The 26,079-nt window shown below is 37.3% G+C and overlaps 2 protein-coding genes across 3 annotated transcripts; one reads left to right on the forward strand and one right to left on the reverse strand.

Moving 5' to 3' along the window:
• On the forward strand, positions 1-11,192 carry LOC122411665 (serine/threonine-protein phosphatase 4 regulatory subunit 4-like). 2 transcript variants are annotated; one of them, XM_043420643.1, is made up of 16 exons: positions 1-263; positions 1,483-1,733; positions 1,847-1,920; positions 2,202-2,308; positions 2,577-2,806; positions 2,953-3,075; positions 3,154-3,263; positions 3,362-3,553; positions 3,708-3,866; positions 4,041-4,223; positions 4,434-4,880; positions 4,960-5,122; positions 5,215-5,302; positions 5,436-5,512; positions 5,593-5,635; positions 6,003-11,192. In XM_043420643.1, exons 1-16 carry the CDS (start codon positions 217-219, stop codon positions 7,396-7,398), a joined length of 3,690 nt encoding a protein of 1,229 aa, XP_043276578.1. In that variant the 5' UTR covers positions 1-216; the 3' UTR covers positions 7,399-11,192. The 2 variants fall into 2 exon arrangements, with proteins under 2 accessions (XP_043276578.1, XP_043276579.1); XM_043420644.1 differs by having other exon boundaries at positions 2-263; positions 6,408-11,192.
• LOC122411666 (uncharacterized) lies at positions 11,193-25,979 on the reverse strand. Its single transcript, XM_043420645.1, has 7 exons — positions 25,416-25,979; positions 23,571-23,616; positions 22,039-22,269; positions 20,796-21,455; positions 18,422-20,573; positions 17,991-18,228; positions 11,193-17,677 (listed from the first exon to the last, which is right to left on the reverse strand). The coding sequence occupies exons 1-7, from the start codon at positions 25,470-25,472 to the stop codon at positions 17,669-17,671; spliced, it is 3,393 nt and encodes a 1,130-aa protein (XP_043276580.1). The 5' UTR covers positions 25,473-25,979; the 3' UTR covers positions 11,193-17,668.
• Positions 25,980-26,079: the final 100 nt, after the last annotated feature.

Here is a 26,079-nt window from a genome sequence, read left to right on the forward strand (position 1 = left end):
AGATCTCAGCTTAGTTTGTTATCCGCTTTAATCGTTAGTTGCGTTCGCCTTCTTGCGTGAGTCGGACGTGTCCGGTAACGTTACATTTTTTTTCTCTCCGTGCACGCTTAACGTTGATGCAGTGCCGATTTCCTGCTTGTTTTCTATTGTGAAATTGTGACAAATGATCAAACATTCGTGAAGGTTTTTTTTCATGGTATAAGATGAGTGTTGAAAATGTGGCAAGAGGGAGGTGAAGCTCCGTTCGAGAGTACATCGGACACGTAAGTGTAGGAAAAAAAGTAGAATTACTGTCTTGAATAAGTATTGAGTCTAAAAAAAAGTGTCCCCTAAAGTGAACTTAACGAAAATTCTCGCGTTTGAAACTCTTTTTAGAATTTCTAACGCGTTCTTTGCGAGATCTATAAATAAAACATTCTCCAAGAGCATAGGCTTCACACACGTGTATATATCGAAAAATTACAAACTTATGCATTTGCATCACGTAACAATCCACGCTTGACACGATTCTTATCTTTTATAAGTAAATGAGTGACCCACTAATCGTACAAGTTAACTGTGATTGATGCTTCCACTATCCTCTGGCCACTTTCTATGTGTCATAATAAAACGCTCGCGTGATAGGTCAGTACAAATGATTTTTCCAACAAGATTCTTATCGCAGAATCCCTGCCGTGTCTCGATTCGATTTCGATTACAGTAACAATGACTCGTAATCATAATAATCGTCCACATTATGTACAACCTCACAATTCAACTTTCTCAGAAACAAGGAATGAGTGAACTTATTTTTTAATCGAGTGGCTTAAGTATTTTTTAGTCGAGATAATAAATTGAATAATCATTTTCATGGTACTTTTTTAAATTATTTCGATAGGTTTTTTATGTCTTGTACTATTTTCAAGGCATTATAAAGTTTTTATGGAAATTCGTTAGCATTTCAAGAACAATAAACATTAGATTTTTTCACAAGACAATTACTACTTATGAATATCTTGTGAGTTATTGATTCACTCGATGATTTACAAATTTATTAAAGTGTTAAAATTTTATAGGTACAAGCAAATTTAAGAAGTATTTTCTGATTTTGATACTGTCCCAATTTCTCTTCCAGCTCAAATTTTCAAGCCCTACAAAAACTATATCAAATTTTTAACATCCAGTGCTACGTTACAATATTGACATAAATTAATAATTTTTTTAAAGTAGAAACAAACTTTTTCCCAAAATGACAATGCAAATTTCTACTTCGATGGGAACGCTTTCGACTTCATAACATTCTATTTTTTAAGTGTTCTATTCCAGACTATGAAATTAAATCAAATAGATAAACAACCATTTTTACAATTTAATCTTCAATAAATTAACAAAGCTTTAAAAGTTCAGGTTCAGTTTTTGTAACATTCGATATGGAGAATAAGGGTCAGTAAACGCGTTGTGCGACGATATATTATGTAATGTTGGATATAAAAAATATTACAGAAAAGGAGAGGATATCCAGAAATTGAGTGTGATACAAACTCTACCGAGTCTTCTTGCGGGAGACGCTCAATCATGCATATCAAGATTAATGCCGAAGATGCAGCAAACTCTGCCGACTGCGTCGACAGAGTTTCATATGGCTGCATCGACGACGTTCAAAACTATACTGGAGCAGAGACTGGTCAGTCATTCAACGTTTACACAAACATTCCTACAGAGTATTTTGAACTCTCTGGACAGTCGAGATCCAGGTAAAATTTCATATCTGTCTGTTTATTATTTGGAAAACTGCATAGTTCCAATGAAGAGTAATGATACTTTCTCTGGGCTTGAATTTCATTTGAATACAACGACGTTTGTTTAGTTGTTGCACAAGCATGGCTGGAGACCTTACTGGATGTGATCGAGTTACTGCCGGCAGAAGTCATAAGGCAGGAGGTACTTGAGAACAAATAATTCTTTCGACTCTTGAATTCACCTTTGCATTGTGCTTTAATTACAATGAATTATGTTTCCTGGAAAAGACCAGGTTTAATTACAGCGCTATATGATCAAGTCGGTTTCCACATTTCTAATTCTTCCATTACACCATGCATATGTTAATATTTATATTTTCATAATGCAACAAATTTTCCTACCACTAAAATTTATCGGATTAATATTCTGACTCTTAAAATAATTGGTGCATTGTTATATTAAAAAAAAAATGTTGTATTCAGATCCTCCCGATGGCCATAAATAAAGGACAATTGTCTCAGCCTACCAGCTCGAGAATAACGTGTAGCAAATTGATTGGGAAAATATGTACACGATTCGATTCTCAATTGTAAGTACCTTGATAAACTGTGATATAACTTCAATGACTTCTAATAAATATAACAGAATCAGTTTTTTTATTTAACTTTCCAAGGACTCTTTTATTGAAGATTGACTAACGTTTTTAATCTGATGCTGGTCCATCATGTTCTGCAAATTTAATTATGGAAATATCATGAAGTGCATTATTTTACATGCCTCGTGGAGTTATCAGTTTTATTTAGAAAAAATGGAAAGCTTTGAAGAAATTATTTAATGAGAATTTTTTCTTTTTTCAGAATAAAAAAGGAAGTACTACCAACAGTACACTCACTTTGTCAGGATGTAAATAGCGACGTAAGAGCATGCATTTGTCTACAGTTACGTTACGTTGCCGAAGGCCTGGGTCCCGAATCCGTAAAACCTGCTTTGTTACCGTCTATCGTTGAATTAGCGAGCGACGAAGAGTGCAGTGTAAGGCATGCCTCCGTGCAGACAATAGTACATCTGCTGCCTCAACTCCAAACAGGTGCGAACTTGCAATCAGTGGCATATAATCGAAATTTGACGAAAGAAATGGAGAAATCATTTTTAAAAAAGTCAAACTGAAAAGAATATTTCCAAATTTCAAGTTTTCCTTCTGAATTATCAATTATTTGTGTCATTATTTTTTAGATGTAATAAAAAATACGATAGCACCCTTAATAAAGAAGCTGTGCGAGGGAGCTCTCGAGTCCGATGATACAGTACTGTGTGTGATAGCCCAAGAGTTTGGAAAATTAGCTCTCGGTCTGGAAAGTAAGGATTCATTGTAACGATCTTTGAATATAATTCTGTCAATCGAGAAAAATATAGTTAAAAATACGTTTTTTTCAGAATGTTTAACACCTGGGGAAAAAACGTGGCTTATTCAGTATTTTCAACAACTCTCACAATTAGGAGTACCAAGTATGAGAAACGAGGGCACCAAACAAGAGTTCCCCTTTGTAAGTTGGATCCTTGTTCCATCTTTTTCATACAGTACGATGAAACAAACTCTAATACCGTTAGAAGAATAGATTTTTCATGGCAAATTCTGTTTCAGATAAGCAATAATCCACTTATAAATGAAAGGAACGTGGAATGCCGATGGCAGTGCGCTTTTAATATACCAGCTATGTTCCTGTTCGTGTCCTCGGCTGCTGAGGATGTAGAAATCTTGCTCCCCACGTTCAACGATCTTGCGAGTGATCCATACTACATGGTTCGACGTACCATCGCTTGTGGCATTCACGAGGTAAATTCACGGATTTGATACGACATTCTATTTTAACTGATTTTATGGCGAATTCGTTTATCAAGAAAACGTGTTTTATTACGCTTCTCAAATATTTTAAAAAATATGTATCAATCTGCTTTATTACAAATTGAAATTGAAATACTGAATGCAGGTTGCAAGGATTTTGGGACCGAGAAATAATCTGATTAAGGGTGAACTTATCAAGTTACTGAAAGACGACTCGGACGAGGTTCTCCAAGGTCTGGTTCCACACGTGGCTGTAACATTCGAACTCTTGCTGCAAAGTCAAACCATTGGAATGGATAAAATAGTAAGATCTCAGATTCCACTATACTTTTCATATTTTTCATACATTTCCAACTGATATTCTCCACCATCAATTTTATTTGCACATTCACCCACAATTCGTTCTCATTGGCAGTGATGATGCAGGCTCTAATTTTATTGCAATGTAATTCTCTACCATGTTGTTACTATTTTTAAGGATTCAACTGCAATGGATCTGGTAAGAGCTCTGCTGAAATGCGAGGCTGAAATTGATACGACGAATAATTGGAGGCTTTCCGCATTGATGCTCGAACAAATGGAAGTCTTGCCAAAATGCTTTCCAAGCGATATTATTTACACGTATTTCGTGCCAGTCGTAGTCACGAGAGCTTTGAAAGCGGTACAGATTTTGTTTACAATTAAATAATAACTTTCAATAGCCTTGATAACATCAAAACAGTTTAAAATTTGATAATAATTCGGAATTTGTATTACTTTCTATATTGATTCTACGTTTCAATATTCATGTTCGAGTCACCATTTTTTATGGTGGCCAACCGAGGCCATTCACCATCGACAGCGACCTAATTCAAATTTTCCAAATTTCCAGAGACCGATGCCAGTTCGTCTTGCTGCTGGTCGAACGTTTCTCGTTCTGTTGCGTCACAATTTGAAACCGACACATAGGACCGCATTGCGTAATCGGCTGTACACCGAATTCGCTTGGAGTTCGAACAGTTACGTGCGTATGCTATACATTCACATGATGATTGAGGCAATGGAAATATTTTCATCGATGTATTTCAAAGAGTATTTTTACTCGGCGGTTCTCGCTCTAACTGAAGATCCGATAGCGAACGTTAGACTGAAAGTTGTGACACTTTTGCCTTCATTAAAATCTTTCATACGTTTGCCATCGGACAAAGAACTGCTCTCGTCTCTCGAAGCTAATGTTCGTAAGTTAATGAACAACGAGACAGATCGAGACGTCGTTTACGCCCTAACGAATGTCATACACAAATTAGATGCCATTGTTGTCAGACACGAAGGACAGCCCGTACGTATACAAAATTCCCTTTCTTCATCATCCAAACTTTGCACCTTTTTGTTTCCTTTACTATTTCAAATAATTGCAGACTTCCGCAAAAATGAGCAAACAAGAGACTGATGATTTGAGGAAATACGAGGAAGAAAAAAGGCTGATGAATACAACGGCTGGAAAATCTGTTCTAAGCTCGAGTCAGTTGGCACACCCAACCCCAACTGCGGCAAAGAAACATTTAATGACACCAAAAATCAGTGAGTCTGTCACCGAGTTGAGAATGCTCAAATTAAATAAAAATATTTTCATTTATGAACATTAATAACATTTTCATACTTCGTTTTCATAGGTGGTACAAACAGGATGGCAAGCAGTGAAATGGGAATAGGTCGAGGAGTAAGGCAAAATCCCATTCCCACTGATGGTGCAAGATCTTCGTGAGTACAAGAAAAACTTGTCCGAAATGTTTATTTTTCATTTTTATAATACTAACCCATTGACAATTCCATTTTATAATCTTTCCGGAGAGAACTTTCGGAATTAATCTTTAACAATTGTCAAAAATTTCAGACTTCCGCCGAATATGTCTAAGGTCAAACCACCAGGATCGATATCAATGCCGGACCCTCCATCTCGTTTATCCAGACGTAAGTTGCTGTAAATTGAATTTCCAGAACGGTGCGATAATTGTAAGTAAAAAATTGAGACGATTGAATTTTTCTTTCAGAGAATTTGCCAGCTTCTCGATTGAACGAGATGCCAAAAGCTAGGTGAGTGAATTAAATTATTTTCTTCTTAATTTTACTTCGAAGAAATCCTTGCTTTCGGTATGCCTATTAATTCGTCGATATGAATTAGAATTAACCAGTGTAAACTCCATAATTGCAGTTGCACATTTTTACTAACGTTGCAACAAATCCACCGGAAGTTCGAAACAAAAGCAGACAACGCAGTTGGTAGAATATTTTTCATATTTGAAGACAAGTAAAAATTTTGACTAGATACTCGATGACTAAACAATTGGAAGGCTTTCGTTTCGACCCTTCTCAATTATGTTGCAAATATTGCTTAGAAAAAATGGCCAAGCGACGACCTCAGACATCGTCTCACTCAGGCATTCTGTGTATGTGCTTCTAGTACGTCTAGCAACGATCTAACATCGAGTTGGGCACAACTAACATCGAACAGCATGTTACTAACACATCTATGGGAACGTATAAACATGTCGAAATCTAACGTTAGCGTAAGCCCAAATAATCATATGGAGGGTACAGGGTATCAGGATTATGGGTTTGCCTACGAGCCTTACGAAAGCTTCGATAACGGATCGACCAACCGTTACGAAATGGCTCAAGCATGCGAATCGTCATTGAACAAAGCGATGAGTTTTCCAAGCGTGTCGTCGTATTGCAGCCCCGAGCACGAATGTACAAGAGCAAGATTTAACACATTTTACAAGCACGATTATTACCCGCCATCGGTACTATCAAAGACACTGTTAATGTCCCAAATGAAAGAGAGAAATAATTGTTGGGCTTTTAGTTCGATGCCGGAGATACCAGTAACGTTGCAGGATGACGAATTTCTCGTTGACGCCGGTATAAGAATGCCTGTACAATTGTCGTCCTGTCACCCAAGTTCGAGGATTCCAAAGCTGCAAGAAATCATTTATCGGAATCGTCGAGTCGTCGGGCAGAACGCAGAACGTTCGTGTAGCAGCGAAAGACCGCCGAGCGTTAATCTCGACAAGGGCAAATCGAAGAGACACTTCTCGATGCACGAAGATTGCTTGAAAACGCGCTCGAGCAGCCTCGACCAAACGAAGATCAATCGATGTTCGGTCAATTACGAAGACATGGCGAGACAACGCGGCAAGTGCAGTTTAGAAGAACAACATTGTGTCAAGGATGACCCCAGGTCCAAGAGATATCCAGCTCCTCCGGGCAAGCTACGAATGTCGTGCGGTGAACAACAAAAGTCCAAAAGTTTCGAGGATAAAAGCAAAAGATGCTCCTTGATATTGGACAAGGAAAAAAGTCGTTTTTCACAACCGAAAAGCGTCATCGATCGAACGAAACGTCATTCGGTAAATTATACGACCCACGTAACCGACATTAAAGATACGAAGCCACAAAAATTCAAACGCCACAGTCTAGAAGTCACCGAATCCAACGGATCGGAACGCATGGGACGTTTGAAGAGAAATTTTACTCTTGACGTCAATCACAATCAAGGCGCTAGCAAAATTTCTTCGCTGAGAAGCGCCCTCGCTTCCGGAAGTCGCACCGCACCCGTTACGCGAGCTTCCAGCCCTATCCGAGTTGCTCCACGTTTCAATTTCGATCGTCAGGTTCAGGATGATATCGGGGATTATTCGATGGAAAGACAACTAGGGAAATTCAGTTCGAGCGATGAAGAAGTCGATAAATTGTGCATCAGATTCTCTTATCTCGATCCTCCCAATATTAGGGATGATCGTGCGAGCAGTCGGGCCAGTCGATTGCCCGTTTGGATGAGAAGGAAGAAACCATAAAATGCGCATTTATTTTACATCTCAGGCATTACGTTTCAGAAGCTCGTAGAGCTATCGTTCATGGAGAATTTCCATGATACTTGGGAAAAGTTAGTACATCTTGATACATTTTTTCCAAAATACTTTTTGCATCCAGGAAAACGAAAAATAACACAATCTTGAAAATGATTTTGATAACAGCCACAATAAAAGCGAAAAAGGAATGGAGGCAAACACTTCACAAACGACTGAAATATATAATGAAAACTATGCAAAAAGATGATTCTATTCAGGTAGAGTTATTTTTAATTATCAAAATAGAATTCAAGAGGCTTCGAATGATTGGGAATTTAAAAAATGGACTCTCCAAGTTTATCATGGAAATTCCCCTTCGAATGAATGTATATCCTAATTGATGTACTAATGACTGTCGAAATAGTGAGCTGAAATCTGTTCCTCATCAAATCTCCAAATGGGACTCGTTTGTTTGAGTGTGAGCTAATAGTCGGCCTGGCAGCTACTGAAACATAGTGGCTTTTATAGAATCTTCCATTAGCGGGAAAAGTATTTGACTGTGGATCCTTTGCAATATTAGTGCATTTTGAATTATAATTGAAATCTCGAGTCACTTTAGCTCACCAAGGAAATTGAGTTTTTTCCGTAATTCTTTTACTTTTTGACGTTCTCAACGAATGTCTAGCCTCGTCGAATCATCAAAGGAGACATTTATTTCCGGAGTGGTCCAAAAAACTGTTAAGCCATCCATTAATTAGATCATTTAATGAGATATTTATTAATCAACAATATTAAAATATAGAATGGACGTTTTGGTGAGGCCCCTACACGGTTAGGAAAAGAGTAAAGATATAATAAATTTTCTTAGGCATATTTTACCACGTGCCTGTAAGCTGCGCAGTCCTTTACTGATGAAACTACAAATGTTAACACACAAAACTCAGCATATTTTGTTTACAAAATCTTCTCAACTTGCATGTGAGCATGGAGCAATCATTTTCCCAATTGCAGCAAAAAGAATGAACCAGCGAATGCATAAATCAGTCCACATTTGATGTAAACAAAAACATTCTCATGAAAATAATCAAGAAATATTTTATTTTTGGCATCGTTTGGAGTATAGCATTTATCTTTGATAGAAAAAGGAGAAAAAAAGAAGAAAATGAACAGGGTATTTTCGAAAAGTTAACGTTGACAACGTTATCCTTGTCCCTTGGAGTTCTCGACTTAGTTGTACATTATATTGATCATAAAGAATATAAAAATGAGTGCACCAACGCTTAGAGATGCATTTAAAAAACGTATGTTTAAATTCGCTCTGGTAATATGGTGGCAAATTGCACTAATTCTTCCGAGAGAAAAATGATGTACGGTAGAACGTGGCGAAACTCGAGTCGCAGATTGTTCACTGAAAAAACGATTGTCAAAGAACTTATACGACGAAAATATCGCCACAGCTATCTCATAGACTTTTCAGAGCCGATTGTACTTAATTATAATGTATGAGGCATTTCATCTCAAGCCAAGCTACATTCATTCTCAATTCACGATCTCATTCAATCGTAATCTAACCCAGAGTGTACATAAAGGGAAAAAAATACACTTTTTTCTTTTTTGGACCACAGGTACGAATCTTCGAGTTGTGAGGTTAATGGGTTAACTTGGGATATAATTCATTGTATATTTCTATATGCCTAGTGTTATATACATATATAATAAGAATTTAAGTAGTAGCTAATGTACACAATGTTGAACAATAATTTATTTTTCGCGTCCCAGACATTGTAACTTTTATTCGTTATTTATTTGCCCCCACGTCATGTGGCACGATGTAAATTATCTAGAAAGAGAGAGAGAAGAAATTTACGAATTGTATATTTATGAGAAAGAGAGTTTAGAATAATGTTAAAGACTGTTCGGTATATTATTATAAAGAAATTGAACCTTGGAGTTTGCTTTGTTTCTTTATCGTTAAAAACGTAGAGATTAAAATTTGAGTCAGATTTGCCTAATTGCCGAGTGAAGAAAAAAAAAGTACACGAACATTGTACTCCACGAAAAGATTAGCACTGCAGTATTGAAAATAGTATTAGTTCTAGTCCGGTAACAAAAAATGCCAGTTTTTCTTCGTTTCTCGGAAATTATAATTAACGAAATTTCCATCAATTTTTCCAAAACCTGCTACTCTTCTTGTAGATGAGTATTACGCTACAAAAGGTTATCCAATAAGTTTTTTCAATGAAAATCAATCTTCCTCCATAGAACTAGCAACACATTCATTCATTAAATAGAATGATCGCCTGATCGAACTCACTTGAATCGAATCAATTGATTTTTCCTCTCTGCTAGGACAACTTGAACGCTGAAAAATACAATTAGGTGAATTTGACGAGCCTTCGACGTTGCATTCGCACGTTATTTCCTTCGTGATAAGACATGCATATATAAATATACGTATATGTATATATATTTATCAATATCTTTATATATTAGAAATACGATATATAAAAAAAGGAAATATTATGTATTTTGTGCAGCACGAAAACGTCAGGTGAGACTACGAGAAAATCATGAATGAGTTGTTGGCGAAGGAAAAGGGCTTTAATGTTTGTTCTCGAGAAGGACAAAAGAGTATAAAGAAATTGAGAAGCGTTCGACGCGATAAACGCGCAACGAAGGAATCCGTAAATGAAATATTGGCGAATCATTTGCCATCCGCTCTTCCCTTCTCATCTATAAATAATAGCTGAGCTATTTATTTTACTACACCGAAATGCAAACATAGCTGTAATTACTCTAGAACACCATGCAAAACGCAGAATAATTTATGAAAAATTCTTAAAACAAAAGAATAACAAGCAACAAACAGTAAAAACCAACTATTGTCTCTGATTAAGAAGAAATAAAATAATGAAATATACGTCCTGTTATGGACTTCTGGTTACCAACTAAGATAATACAATTGTTAGAAAACAAAAGCTTAGACCAAATGACAAATTGGAGTATTCCAATTTCAAAGCCCTTCATTTCCGGTAGGAACAATATACTACGATTGTTCGATCATGTAAATACTCTATCCACACCGCCAAAGGCATCATATTTTTCTGCTCATCCAGTTATTAACGCATCTCTCAGATTAATGTTCTTCGGCCTGTAGTACGAATAAATTGCGAATCACAAGATAGACATTTCACGAGTTGTCGAAACGAGAGTGACGAGATGAAGAAACTAAAACAAAAAAAAATAAAAATATATAAAAAACGTACAGAACGAAAAAATTAAAATTACAACAAATGATAAAAGATTTTGAGCCGGGAGCTTCGAGAATTAAAAGTTAAAGAAAAGAAACAATTTAAAAAATGTGAAAAATAAATTGAAGAGAAAAATGTTATTTGATGCGCGTCGTGCTTAAATGATACTATTTATTTTTGTATAGATCTATATCATGTAATATCAACCTATGTGCCAGAGGTAACATACGCTGAATGTATCGATGGAGATATATAGTATGTTATTGTATAGAATATAAATAATTGTTAACTCTTGATGCATTTTTCTTCCTTGTGAAAGCAACAATAAGCAAAAAAAATCATTTCTTCGTTACCACTCTCATCGAATTGTACATATAGATCACATTCGATTGCGTCGATCTCACCAAATTAATCAATTAAATAAATCCTCCGATCATCGATTGTATCTGTTTTGTTCTTCATGTACGATTACGTTTGATCGAATCTATCGTGTCTTTGAGGATGTAGAACGTAAGGGTAGATGATAATGAAAATAAAACGATTAAAATATTTCGTTTTTCCATACTTTTATTTCTTCTACTCCTTAAAAGTAAATCCATTTTTTTCGCTTTCGATCACTACAGTTTGCTTACAATTTTCATTTAAATTCACTTACACAATATATCGTATTAAATTAATCGCCTCGATGCAAGTATTTTTTTTTTTTTAATTTTTCTTTTTTTACCTTTTATAGAAAATTTTAGGATATTAGATTAATTTGGTTTTCGTTTCCAGGGGGAATAAAATGTCTTTTTGACACGGTACGAGTACATAAGCTCCATTATGTGTTATCAAATACAATTTTTCTGTTCGTTTTTTTTCGTATAAACTCGTTTGTTTTTGCTCATTACGGAAGTGATCACTCGTGGCATTACGTCATTCCGTCGATGAAGTACTTCCAGGTTCGGTTATTATGGTAATTAATACTATAAATGAATCAAAATTGTGAATAATCGAAATTTCAAATATTTTTTCATTTTCAACTCGCTCAGTCTCCGTTTTCTTTTTCTACCTATTGCATGTGCGTTAAAATATCTGCAATGGAGTAAAACATTAAGAAAAAGAAATAGCGTGGGAAAAACTCGGTTGTCGTTACATTATTTCGCTTGAATAAACAGCAATTCGTTTTTCACTTTATATATTAATTAGAAAAATAATAGGCTATCTACGCGTATTCACAAAATTCATTCTTAATAGTTTAACTATCATATCATCATTGTTTTTGGAGTGTTCCTCATCAGACAAATTCTCTTTTATCCCTGCGTCCCACCTCGTCAAATATTTCCAGTGATTCCAAGATACAAAAGTAAGTAAAATGAGATAAAAAAGCTGTGGAATTATTCATAGAGCAATTATTCGAATGGAATTCAAGTGACGTTATTCATTATTCAATTCATAACTGCGATTTTCCAACTTCGAACCCCTCGGATGCAGTTCTTAATGTTAAATAAATGTTGAACCCGAATAAAATGTGGCACGAATAATCTCAGCCTTAATTTTTATGAAAATAGACTTGTAAATTGATCGATACAACAAATGGTAGATTTCATTCGAGGTAGTAAGAGCCAAGACACAAACGAAATCCTCAAATAAAAAACACCTTGTTCGTAGTACCGTTATGTTTTTTTTACTTTTCTTATTTTTCTTCATTAATATTGGTGTTCGTATAATTTCAAGTACGAATATTCTATCCCAAACGTAATTCCAGTTGCATTAAGTTTGTTTTCTGCTTTGTTTGATTAATAAGCGAGATTGTTTAAGAGATCGTCAGTAATAAACGAGTTTTGTTTTGTTTTATTATTAAACTCGTAATAAATAAATTGTCGTATACCCTATTAATGTGCTTCATAGAGATACGTTGCTGGATTTATTGTACCATGGCAGTGGATATACACCATCATTATCTCAATTAATCGTGCAGCGTCTTCGTGCTATTTACAATCGTTGAGAGACCTCGATACAAAATCGTGTGAACGTGTATTCTTATTATTTTCTATCGTTTTATTGATCGAATCAAAGATTGAAAAAAATATTTGCTACTTGTGCCACACAGAGTATGTACAAAATTCCTTTTTTTCTTATCATTCGCTTCTTCTCTCAAATTTATTGGACGCATCTCCCTGTTTTTATTATTATTTTTCATTATACGCAATTAATTCATAGATATGGTTCATCGTTATGTCGAAGCCAGTACGCATATGCATATGTTGCCTTTTCTTCTTACGTTTTTACCTTCTTCTTTGTTTTTAAATCGATGATTTTACAAAAACGTTTTAGTTATAGTTTAGAATCAATGAATTCCGTTACAATATTCAATTTTTCATTCTCAGCTAGTCATATTCCGATGTCAATATATTTTTTCTTTTTTTTTGAAATTACGTTAAAGCTCGATGGAGCCATCGTTCGCAACGAACTTCAACTATTTTCCTGTTTTTACAAAGATTCGTTTTCCCAGCTTCAATGGGGTATCGCATTACTTCGACTCGTGTTTTTCATTCCAACGTTCCTCGTACACCGGGCTTTTCGTTCTCTCGTAAATTTCAGTACGTTTTTCATTCACCCATCAATTCTCAAAAATAAAGAAAACTTCTGACATTTCGCTGGGATGATTTCAGTGACAAAGTTTCCTTACACATGTACAGTAGTTTATTAAGGCTACTACAATTTCTAATTGTATACTCGAGGTTTTATATATAAATAAAAAAGAAAAATGCTGCTCTTCCAGTACCATCGTTCGAGGACTCGACGATTAAATGAAATAATGATTCATAATCGTGAATTGAATAGCAGGAAAATAACTTTGGCTCAGAACCAAAATCGATACATTTTTTAAGAGGTTTTTTCTCTCGTATTGTTCTACCCTCTCAGAGGAGAATTTTTTCATGGTATAATGATAGACATTGAGATTTAAAGTGGTGTTTTCTTGACCAGTGGCTACCAAATGCATTTCTCATTCTTTCTCATTTATTTCGCAATAAAAATATATTATCGCTAAATAATAGTACTCAACCTCTGACTAGTATGTGTGTTTACAAAAGCAACTCCCAATCATATTTTTGGTTACAATTTTTGTGAAAAATAATATCGAAAACACACCTAATGAGAATACAAAAGTGAAAGTATAAAATACAATCGCCAATTCGAGTCGCAATGTCGTGTCGAAACTTTTGCGCTTCCGCATACGTTGTTTTTTTTTCAATGAAGATTAAAGTACGAGTAAACTAACCGATTGAACTATACTCTGGCTAAGCCAAAACGACACACAATTTATAATTTCGTTTAATTCAATCGTTTTGAGCAATTGGGAATCACTTAACTAAAATATGTTTTTTTTCTTTTGCTCTTCATTTTCGTTCGTTCTGTTTTCTTGTTTTCGTAGTACGTACAATATAATCGCGAATAGAATGAATTTTCTCGTATGGGAATATGGTGGGTCCCTAAATTCACGAAACTACATTACTCTTAGGGATAATAAAATCTAATAGATCCACAGGGATATCGGAATCCTCGAGGAAGCTATGTACGCTCGCTCATTCTCCATCCTTAAAATACTAAATATTTCTCATACCGTTTATATACCTGAAATATTTGCGTGGCACTATATCATGATTAAGATCTCTCCTCATTCAATTTCTTTTCTCACTCTCACACGTAAAATCACGTAGACGTAATTCACACGTTAAGTTCTATCATTCTTTCGTTTTTTAACGAGCACTTGTATGAAGGCTCACGTGCAAAAAAAACGTTTATTCGAGACAACGGTTTGAAAACTGCTTTTGCAATGATTACGTCAGCAGATGATATAGTAACGTGTTCCCGAAAGTATTTTCAAATATTATTGTGTAGAAAAATTGCGGTGGGCGGCGCAACAAGAGTTTTGGAAGAAAAATGAAGAAAACGAAAATTCAATTGAATTTACAGAAAATTCATTTCGGTTATTTTGATTATACTTTCACACGATGTTTCAATTCATTTTATCCAGAAATATGAGCTTGCCTGAAGCTTCAATCAAAAATTCTAATAAATAGTCATCATTTTGTGGAGGGACTCGACAGTTTGAATAATTCTACAAAATATTTTTTGACAATTTTCTTTCCATTGAGATTGAGTTGATAAGTGAATTTTTTAATTAGAAAATCGACAGACATAAATACAAATGTATAAATCCGATGAATATAAACTTGCTTTACATTAGTCCTCATATTTCTTTCATTTCCTCATTTCTTTCTATTCCTCACTCAATAGTGGGCCACCCGTGCTATTATCAGTCTTGTGATAATACTACTATAATACTTTGTCAACGAGCGCACAAATAACGGCGATTAATCGTTGTGAAAAAGTCATACGGGAAAGCCGTTGGTGCACGGTGTTTCGTATATTGAAAAATAAAAACAAACGAATGCGGTCTCGTGGCGAGAGTTCGATTATTGTAGAAATACGAAAGGTATCATTTCATCATTTGAAAGCGAGTTTGTGTTCCTGCTCGACGTCACGGAACGTCGAGGGGATTTTTTCCCTTCGTTATCAAGGTGTATGCGAGAATAGTCTATTGAAGATATTCGGATGTTTTCGTATAAATGTTTTTTGCTTTGACGTTGTTGGATTTATTGTAGATTTTTTTTAGAAGCCCTCAATTAATCGATTTCTGTTTTATTATTTTTGATAATGATTTTGTATTAATATGACTTATTGTCACACACGAGACTGTATGCAATTTGATTTTGTTATTTATATATTATATTCCATTATTCTTCGGTACGAAGTACAATAATCATGGACATCGGCACGGAAAATACTTTTTATTGAACGTATATATTATTATTCATTATTTCATCTCTTACTAATTCCCATTTCTTTTGTTTTATCTTCGGTTTGCCCATTTTTCGAGGGGAAAAATGGAGATAGAATTATTTAACAGAGTGTCTCTCACTTTCGTTACATTCTCATCGTTTATTGCGTTTCAATATATCACTATATACTACTCAGAATAAAAATTTAATCAGCTGCTCGTTATGCAAATATTTCAATCTATATAGTTCGGAAAATTCCTATAGCTGCCTTAGGGACGAAGATATGGAAATAATTATTACAAAAAACGAAAGAAAAATCCTTTAACGAGACAAAATGAAAACAGATTAAAATAGCTGCACGATAACGTGTGAACTTATATAAATTCAATCTTAGGTATATGTGGGGTCCTTTACGGCAATTATAAATAAATTGTGGCTTATCCTTTCAGTTAAAAATCGATAATCCTGCACCGTGTAGAATAAATATTTTTTCTCTCATAAATAAAATAATCAATGGCTACACGCTATTGAATAACTTAAAATCGTGATAAAACAAAACATTTTCAAATGAAACAAGATAAAAACGTAACCGAGGAATGAAATATGATATCATAAACTAATTAAGTACAGATGTAATTGCTCTTTTGTGGATGGGACATTTCGGAGCGGATTATTCGATATCGAATAATCGATTAAAATTCAATAACATGATTTCCACAGATTCGATTTCATGTTTAAGAAAGATAAGACGTCGAAGCGTTCAAGCTGCAGGATTTGATCATTAGAATCTTCGGATGGAAAGCAGTTGTTGAAAAAATCAGATGAATAAAATACTGTGTATAAAAAATTATTTAATTCTTTCGCAGTGTTGTACGTGTGCAAGAAAAAATGTGAGACTTGGGATTGACAAATGTATCGACCAAAGTAAAAGAGTAAAGTCTCATAAAAATAGTTCGTTGTACGCGAAATTTGAACGAATAAGTTATCATTAAACAATTATTCTCAGTCGCGTTTGCACGTACCTCGAAGTGTTGCAAAAATTGAGGTTTTATAGTTGTTAAAAAGGGGAGGAAAAGTCTACCGAAAGCAATAGCTACGATTTGTGGGAAAGTCTTACCTCCGAATAAAGTCTTTGATTTGTTTTGTTGTTGATTCGTGATACAACTTGTGATTTAAAAACTATGATTTTCATCATAAAAATCTTGTAATTAAGTACAAAAAACCCTGTGAGTTATATAAAAAATGAACCTTCTTTTTCCTCTTGTTTCATCCAATCTCATTAGCTTTTCCTTCGAATATAATAAAAGACTCGTTCGACTGTGGTCTTTTTGTTTTTCATGATTGTATAAACAAAAGAGCCTTCAATTGCATTATTCTTTTTCCCTGTCTGTACAATACGATACCTACAAAAGTGTTTACTTATCGAAAATAAAAGCATTCGAAAGAGAAAGGATATATAGTCATCCAAAGTATACGATTCATGCAATATCCTCTTTAATCTAGGGCAGGATCTTCACCTATACAATCTCTATTATAAATTTCTCATTGAGCGTATTTTAGAAATTGTTCAAGTCGTTGTAGGAAGTATTTGATTATTGACTCTATTTCGACTATACGACAGAATCCTAGTTTCGTTTGGTGTTTGAAGATTGACAGAAGTGAAAAATGGTTTATGGATTTTTTTAGAGATCAGCGAGCGGAAGGCGAAATTAAACAAATTTATCGAACCAAGTATTTTTTAGATGGGAAGACTCGAGAGAAATGAGCTTTCAGATCTTTCCTAACTGAGCCTATCACAGATTTCCGAGGGTAACTAAAGGGCGAATGATAAATGATTCTTCGCGCAGCGGATGTCGTTGTCAAATAATTCTCCTCGTTTCTACTATTTTTCACAAGACAAATGTTCATACCCCGGAACATTAAGTAGATGTCTAAAAAAATATTCCATTAATCACCAGATATCCGCGTATAGTTTAAATAGTCGCCATCGCCCCGGTTATCCATGTTTCTTCCTTCCTTCCGTGCTTCCACTCGCTCTTCGTTTCTTCTTTTTTCATTTCATTTGCCTCTTCACTCATTTGCTTCATTCCCGATCAATGCTCAGTACCCACTCCTTTAGTATTCAATGTGTTTGGAATCCCTAGGAACTTTTGGTGATTCTCTTCCATTCGCGTTTCCCCGACACTTTCGTAGCGCTCAGGCCTCCTACGTATCAAAAGAAATAAACACAGGTAAAAACTCTCCCCTCATTCAGTGGTGCAAATCGGATAAAGTAAGATTATCAACGTGATCGCATGCTTTTTTTTGTTGTCTTCTCTGACTGATTCAAATCATTTTTGCTCTTCGACCATTTAAATTTACCAAAAAATTCCATTATTTTTAAATCAATACAATATTTTAAGCAGGTTCCAGTCAGGCTTACGAATATTTATAAAAAAAAAAAAAATTGTTTTCAAAGGAAAATTTTTACAATGAAAGAATTCTTACAACGAATATTTTCTATCATCGAAAATCTTACCTCGGGAAAGAGAAAGTGATCTCGCGTCGGCTGAGGTTGTTCAAACGGCGAGCTGCTCATGTATCCAGGCGATGGTGATTCGCTCTTCTCCATGACCGGGGTAATGTTTGCATAGCTTGATTGTGTTGACGATGTCAATTGCGTGCGGCCTTGCTCGACGAGAATACTGCGATCTATTTTGTAATATTCTTTTCCACTGCGCGGACGTAAAGTCGTCGTACCTGCTCGGCCCCCGAGTCTGAAAAATAAAAACATTCTTTTTCAAACGTTCTTACTATTACACACTTTTATTCAATTCCGATAAATAATATTTTCGAAATATTTCAGAGAATCATTTAATTTCGAATTAGAAATGGCAGAAATCTTCTTTTCAGATGGAAGCCACCATTGAACGACGTTAAATGGATTATTTGTGTTTTTTTTTTGCTAACCTGAGACTATCCGGCGTATCGGATGACGAGTGCGACGATAGGGAGAGGGTTTCGATGTAATCGGACATGTCTGAAGTGCCGCTACTCGTGCTGCGGGAATCGATATAAGGTGTACCAGTGACTTCGTTGGGGCTACCGAAACCCTTGGTATTTTTAGGTAAGCAAATAGGAATATCGCCTTCGGTCGAGGAAGATTTGGTGGGTACTTTGATTTTTTGAAATTGAAATGACAATTCGCGCAAGGGATCGCTGGACTTGGATTTCCGTGGTAAACTGTTGTGGAAACAGACGGGCGGTGGACTTTTTCGACAGACGGTGAGTATGTTTTGTTTCCTCGAGGAGGATATAGGAGGGAGTGATAGTTCGAACTCGACGAATTCGGCGTTTCTGTGAGAGAGGGAACCTGTGGAAACGCCCGAATCGTTGCTGCTCGAAGAGTCTCGATTGTGTCCAGTCTTGGAGGGCACTGACGAGGAACGTCGAATTTTTATAGAAAATGGCTGTCCGGCTGATCCGCAATCGTTTTCCGTGTTGATTTTCAAATCAGAATTTGCGCAATGCGGTGATTGTCGATCCTTCGTGACACTGGTTTTCTCGATATCACTCGGACACTTATGAATAGTGAGATTTGATGAAAATCCGGGATTAGGTTCGTCGAGATAGTGCGCCGATTCGGCGGAGTAAGATCTCTTGCGCCATAGCATTCCGAGATTACCGGGTGCCTCGAGACTTCCGGTCGGATCGATCAAACGACGTCGAAGATAAGGACTGGATAACATCGCGGAACCAGGAACTCGGAATTCCGAGTCGGAGCGTTTCCGGATCGTTTCCGGTGTTGAAGAGCCAAAAAGCGTTGGATTGCTCGAGCTTTTAACACCGCTGCTGCAAATGCGCGAAAGTATTTCTTTCGAGCAAGCATTATGAGGAGGAATGGGACTGCTGGAAGCAGAAACTGAAGCCGCGGCCGGTTGCATCGACAAATATCCGGCGAATGGTTTTTTGACCAACTGTTTCTCGGGTTCCATCATCAAGTAATCGGAGCCACTGATATCTTTGACGTGGCCGCACTTCGCGCAAACTTTGTTCTCAACGTCATCAGCCTCTTTTTCGTTGCTCGACTCTTCGAGCTGATCAGCTAATTCTTCGATTTCGTTTCTCGTGATGCCCGCTTTGGCGATAACATCTTTGCTGTTTTCGTAATGCTCGAGAGACTCGGTGAAATCGATGTTCGCGTAATTGGCGGTTTTTGCTGACTCCGGTTGGGTATCGATCACCGGTGCGATGTTCTCGTAATTATTCATAGTGCTTTTAGCCTCGCATTCGCAGTTGTCCTTGTCCACCGCGCCTTTTCTTTCTTCCATCTCGTCATTCGTTTTGCTCCCGTAAATTGCCAGCTCACCGCTCGCGTTCACAACCGGCATTTTACCCTCCCCGGAGAGTTTAACCGGCTGTACGTTGACACCGGTAGCTTCGATTCCGGCACCGCGTCGGCAATAAGGTAAAACGAATCCCGCCCAACTCATGACGTTGTGACAAGGACAGGTCGACGACCTCGGCGACTGCGCTGGCATTTTCGCCGGACAACCGCATTGTTGTAAAACAACAGCTTGTGGAATGTGTGGTGTATCGTAATTCGGATATATCTTTGGCAGTGCTAGACATTCCTTGATTTTTCGTGGCGTGTCGTAATACTGATCAGCGCTTGGTGGCGGACTCGGTTCGAACGACATGTGATGTCCCAGGATCGTTTTCGGAACGTCATAATTCTCGTACGGTCCGGAACCCGAACTGTTTCGATTGCCAGCTTGGTTAGGTCGGCAAGTGCACGATTGTTGTTCATTTGGTAATGGCATTGGGGGCTTTTTTGGCTTTTTCGCGACAACTGGGACGGATTGTTTGACAGGTCTTGGTGGCAGTGCCGTTGGACTCGGGGATGAACGTGCGATCGGTTGAACTTGTGTATTCTTCGGATTTTGCTGCGTCGGGCATTGACAATCCACCGCTTGCGAACCCGAGTAATCACTGCTCTCGTGGCTACTGCTGCTGTACGAAGACAGCGATAATCTGTCGAATGCCCGCAACGGCAAGTGACACGTTGAGTTATTGGCTGTTGGTGCTGGACTCCGAAGAGCGCTGCTCGTGCACGTGGTACCTGTTAATAATGAAAAATAAAAATGTTAATTTTCCAAAAATCAGTCACAGTAAAGTCAAGTTTTGAAACTTTTATATTTCAAGTTGGCGAAATAAATTCGATAAATTAAGGTTAATGTCGAAAACATTTGACTGGGAATGAGTTTTATTGCTCTTGAATTTTATTTTTCTCTCACTGATTTTAGGACCAACTTTTTGTGCATAGTTCATGAAGAATACTTACCAGAAGTCGAGGATTTTGATATTGTGCCGAGTTTACTGATGCAGCTAGCGCATCTCTCGAGGCCGGTTGTGCTCTGCCGTGTGAGTGAGCAGCTTCTCCATTCGCCGGGTTGATCGGTTAGTTCAGAAACAGAAACGGTATCGCGACAGCTGTAATCAGGTTCGATTTCGTTTTGATGTCGACTTTCAGTCGACGACCAACAGGGTGAACTCTCGTTTTTACAACCATCGCATTGATCCTCGTACTGGGCAGTGGTCGTGTAAACGCTAGATGCAAAAAAATCGCTCGCGCGTGTTTCGGAGCGTGAAAATTGACGGCGTGGGCTTTCTTGCATGGAATTCTCGCGACAATTTGGCCTCTTCCTCGTTGTCAGTTTTCCCTCAGCTGCTAACTGCAAAGTTTTGACGATGTCATCACCCTGGTCCGTTATCAAGACGTGCAATCCTTCGCCACGACCGCAACGCGAACCACCCTCGAAACAAAAACGTCCCTCGACCACTCCGTAGCGTCGCAAATGTGCAATCTCCCAAATTCCGACCAATCTCGGCGGCACGCCTACTGTGATGCAAAAGCGACGATCCTGCACGTGCAAATGCGCCGGCCCGTTCGACAATTTCGCTTTTGCCGGTGCGCTCGATATCAAAATTAAAAATTGTTGATCTGCAAACAAAAATTCATCAAGCACGTGAGAAATTTGAAAACACGAAAATTCACGCAAATTCAGTTCAGATGGTGCACAACATGATTCGTTTGATTATAAAACACTTAACACTTTTTGACATTTGTGAGAATAAAATTTTAATGCCACACACCTAAAACGCGGTCGAAAACAACCCCCATGATTCCAGTAAAAAAAGCATTTGTGCAAAACATTATATCGTTCTACAAAATTTCAACCATTTAGTGTCCATCAAAGGAGACTTCATCATACACCATTTCCTTCATTACCATAGAACGAGGAGAATGGTCTATAATTAAACCTCATTATCTCATACCAGGAACATTCCACGTTAAAGAGAACGCTGGAGTCGTTTTCGAGCTCGTTGCAGGGTTTACGTTCCGAAAATCGATAACAGTGTTTCGAGAGTACAGTCTTTTGAGCGATCGTTAAAAATCATTTTTCGTACATATCAATAATCGCTTTGAGTTATTTTTGCTTCATTTTTTTATTACAATTAATTTATACCTTATTTTCTACGAACAAAATAATAATAAATGAGACTGAAATATGAGATTTTTGTACCTTCTCCTAAATTGTTGGAAATCTTGACCTGCCATTGTATGAGTCGCTCTCTCGTGTCGAAAGCGAGAACAACCGTCAAGTCCTGGCATATTATAGCAATGGTGTTCGATTCCTTGTCGAGTGTAAAACCACTCTCAACTCCCAAAAAATGTTGTAAGCTCAATGAGGCCTTAGTCTGGCCTTGTTTGTACCTATCCTTGCTGTCTCCATATAGTTGCAGGTGTAGACAGTCTGTAATCAGGTTCAAAGAAAAATCAACAACAATATTAATCACTCGACAAAGTTTGAGTAAAAAAATGGTTATTTATCTTTTTAGAATGACGATTCTAGACCGTTTTTATCTGGATCAAAACAAGCATGGAATCTTTGATTTCGTTTTCTTCGAGTGGCTCAATTTCGTGGCTCGTTGAAAGACGAATATAATTATGTGAAACTGATCATTAACGTTTCGAAAAATTGTAATCGGAGGTTTGGATAAGGAGATAACGAGTCATTGACAGAGAAATTGGTATTTTTTTTTCTTCGTTTTATTACTGAGTCAAAGCTCGTTTGATCTTTTCGTAGGTTTTCGACACATAAAACCGAGCTTATCCACGTGTGTTTTTTTCGTGTCAATTAAGAGAGTTTCTGGCTTGGGATGGAAAAAAAAATATTTTTCTATGGTACAAATTGTGGGACGAGGGAGATTGCCCAGTAGGGCTAATTCCTTCTCAAATTGACCGCGACTGTGACTTATTGGAGCGTGTAAGTTTCAAATAACGAGCTCAAGGGAGGCGCGCATATTCATCGAATTTCCTTATGTATTTTTTTCCTTCTCTCCCCTTCCTCGACCAATTGGTATCGAAGTCATAAACGAGAGTGGTTATGGGCAGATGCGGAGCTTTTTCTTGGGAGTTTTTCATCCCGTGGTGGCAAGCACCCTTACAACTTCTCTCTGGGCATTGGCTGGAAACAGATGTTCGAAGGAGACTTTCTAAAAAGGTCCAGGCAGAACATTCGTCGGGCTGATAAGTCGGAGGACGTCTGGAGGGGGTCGTGAAAACCCTCATCTCGAAAATAGACTTTTTCTCCGACACGTCTGTGAGTGCATGGAAAGGAGACACGTGACTAGTTTAAAATAAAGCGAGTGCGCCGGATAAGCGATAATTACGCGTCCCTCCATTCGGGAATGGCTCGAAGATTAATTCCAACTTCCGGCTTTCGTCCGTGATGGATCGTGTCAGCAAGGGGATTTCGTGTAAAATTCAAAGTTTCCTGTCCCCGAGCTCTTCAGTCAATTTCTCATCGCGCCCAATATTGTTTTTCCTCTAAATACGAATCTCTCAAATTCCAGAAAAATTGATGGAGTGTCTGCTCATACGATTCTCATGAAAAATGATCGAACGAAATGAATCGTCTGGACTTCCGAAGCTGAGTCTCTTCCACCGATTGAAATTTTACTCCAATTCCCGCCGAAATGAAAATCCTTCACATTTCCATCCCATTTACATTCATTTTCAATATCGATGAAGCACTCTCAGGATTTTGCTCACCTGCTACCGGGGACAGCTTCCTCATCACGCACCATCGTGATTTCCACTGGAACAAAAAAGCAACAGAATAAATATGAAAATATGAAATATAACAAGAGAATATTTGACTGTAAGCGAATTCAACGTAAAGCCCATTACGATAATAGACCGCGATATTACTCGACGAGGCTTTGTGCTCTGGAAACATGAGGGGGTTTATTTGAATAAGCTTAATGGTATATTGTTAAGTGGGGTTTGAAGTGTGCCTCCATTGATAAATGAGATTTTGCTACCTTTCGAGCGACCACCGGAGACCCTACTTAACTTTCCTCGAGCGATACAGAGAATAAAGGGTGGCTCATTTGCACCAGCTCTCCGTTAACAGAGCTTCGAGATTTTCATTTCTTATTCCTTTTGTGTATGCACCCAGCCTGCAACACTGACTCCAAGATTTTATTGTGTGTCACTTTATACTCTCTCTCTCTCTCAATAAAATACATTTATCCAATGAGCCATTATCCATTATATTCATTGTTGTCATAAACATTATCGTTCTTGTGGAATATATAAACCGAAGAATAAAATACGACGAAAGCCAACAGAAACCGCACATTTTTCATCAAATTTTTTCACTTTTATCATTCTATGAGTGAGCGGCTATTTATTTGTTCTTCATTTTCAACGAATGTTTTCGAATTTTTTGTTGAATCGTCGAAAAATATGAGAAAATGTTCATTAGATCGAAATTTCGAATAATCAGAGTGTCGCTCATCGTTGGAGGCAACAAAATTCATTTTTTCTCTCAAAATTCATTCGCAGCGTTCGATTTCGAAATACAAAAAAAAATGTCTGACTTGAATTCTAAATTCGAAGAAATCGATGAATCGATCGATGAAAATCATTTTTCGGTTTTGTGAGTTTTCATTTCGTGTGCCATTGTCGATTCTCAAAAGTGCTCATTGCACTTTTTTAATTGACGAAATATTGAAATTACAATGTTTTCAAGGTTACACGATTTAATAAATAAATGAATAAAATAAATAATAAAATTGAATTTCGCTGAATTGTTTCCAAGTCAAAAAAAAAGGGGCGAAAGCATTGTCAATCGTTTGTTTTTTAGGAGAAAAAAAATTTCGATCCGACCGAATCGAATATTCCGAAAGACGAATCGGTCTAAAAAAAAAAGTAGCAAAATCGATGTAATCTCATGCATATGGAGAAATCTGAGGACAAAGCTGGTAAAAAAAGCAAAGATTTACAGAGCGTAAAGTTGTCAGAGGGTGTTTTGACATGGGTAAGGTCGACGACGTTAAGTTCGTCGTTTACCGAGCAAGATACATTTGTTTGTACAAACATTCGATATTGTTCGAAACAATATAGTTGAACAGTAGTCTCGCAGACGCAAAGTAAACAGAGAGCACGATTTCGTCGAGAAATTTTGTGCAAAGGGAAAAGGGAGAGGGAGTTATATTTGGGGGGGGTTAAAAGTACAAGAGCGAAGGGGAGAAAATAAGGGTCTTGGGCACGAGCCCGCGCTCGGAAAGTACAATAGCCCGACGCAGCCGGCTTCGATGTATTACTCTGTTATTATGATGATTATTTTACGCTCTTGTTGAGAAATTCGAGGCGTTACATTTTGACCCCCCTGGTATTCTCTCCTCTCCCACCCCCCTCGCCCCCTGAAACGTCAATGATTGCCCTTCGACAAAGGGGAGATCCCCGCGTGTCTACAGTCGCGCGAACATACTAGCATCTCAATTTACACGATAAAATTACAAAGAACGCTGTTTTTTTTTTCAACTGTACGAGCGAAAATTCAAAAATTCTTAGCCTCATGGTTTGAATCTCCTATAATCTATGACTTACCTTTTTACCGTCGCGAAATTTGACATTCCCCTCGATAATGCAATTGTTATCCACCATTGTGGTACTTTGCCAATATTCCACTTATGGCAGATGTTATTCTCATCACTGATATGCACTTTAAACGTGATTTATTCCATACCAACAATGTTACTTTTTTTAACTCCGTTTTCTTATCACTTCGCGAAACATGAGATTTCAACACCTGACACTTCAGTTTTATGATGGTTAAACGTTTGTTTTTTTTATCGTGAAATTTTAGTAAGCATAACTCTACGAATCACGCGGTTTTACATACGCACGAAAATTCGTCGGCTTCCAAGCATCCATCTTGACACCGACCGTGGGTGAGGGGGATGGTAAAGGAAGGGGAATATGAGTAGTTATATATCTATGCGAATCTCGAACCTGGCACTATCGGACATCGCTACTACTCCGGAGCATAACAATTGTTCGACTCTCTTGGTGCAGTTACGTCTACGAAATCTCCCCTCGGCAAGGGCCATTGCGACACTGCCGGATCCACAACACAACGTCGCCGAATCCCGAATCTACGGGAATCGACTGGTTTTCCATTGGTCCGATTTTCCTACGTTCACTATCGACCGCGCGCCTCCGAACTACCCCCACTCAACCGCGTGCTCGCCCCTTTCAAAACCTTACTTTC

The sequence above is a fragment of the Venturia canescens genome, chromosome 5 (assembly GCF_019457755.1).
Source record: "Venturia canescens isolate UGA chromosome 5, ASM1945775v1, whole genome shotgun sequence".
Taxonomy (NCBI): domain Eukaryota; kingdom Metazoa; phylum Arthropoda; class Insecta; order Hymenoptera; family Ichneumonidae; genus Venturia; species Venturia canescens.

Bases quoted from the DNA above. Each gene is read 5' to 3' on its own strand.
- LOC122411665 (XM_043420643.1), top strand. From the start codon at position 217: ATGTGGCAAGAGGGAGGTGAAGCTCCGTTCGAGAGTACATCGGACAC. The intron at 264-1,482 runs GTAAGTGTAGGA...AAAATATTACAG, and splicing joins TTCGAGAGTACATCGGACAC to AAAAGGAGAGGATATCCAGA. The intron at 5,636-6,002 runs GTGAGTGAATTA...ATGTGCTTCTAG, and splicing joins AACGAGATGCCAAAAGCTAG to TACGTCTAGCAACGATCTAA.
- LOC122411666 (XM_043420645.1), bottom strand. From the start codon at position 25,472: ATGGTGGATAACAATTGCATTATCGAGGGGAATGTCAAATTTCGCGAC. The intron at 21,456-22,038 runs GTACAAAAATCT...TTTTGTTTGCAG, and splicing joins TTCCAACAATTTAGGAGAAG to ATCAACAATTTTTAATTTTG. The intron at 18,229-18,421 runs GTTAGCAAAAAA...TTTATTTTTCAG, and splicing joins GATACGCCGGATAGTCTCAG to ACTCGGGGGCCGAGCAGGTA.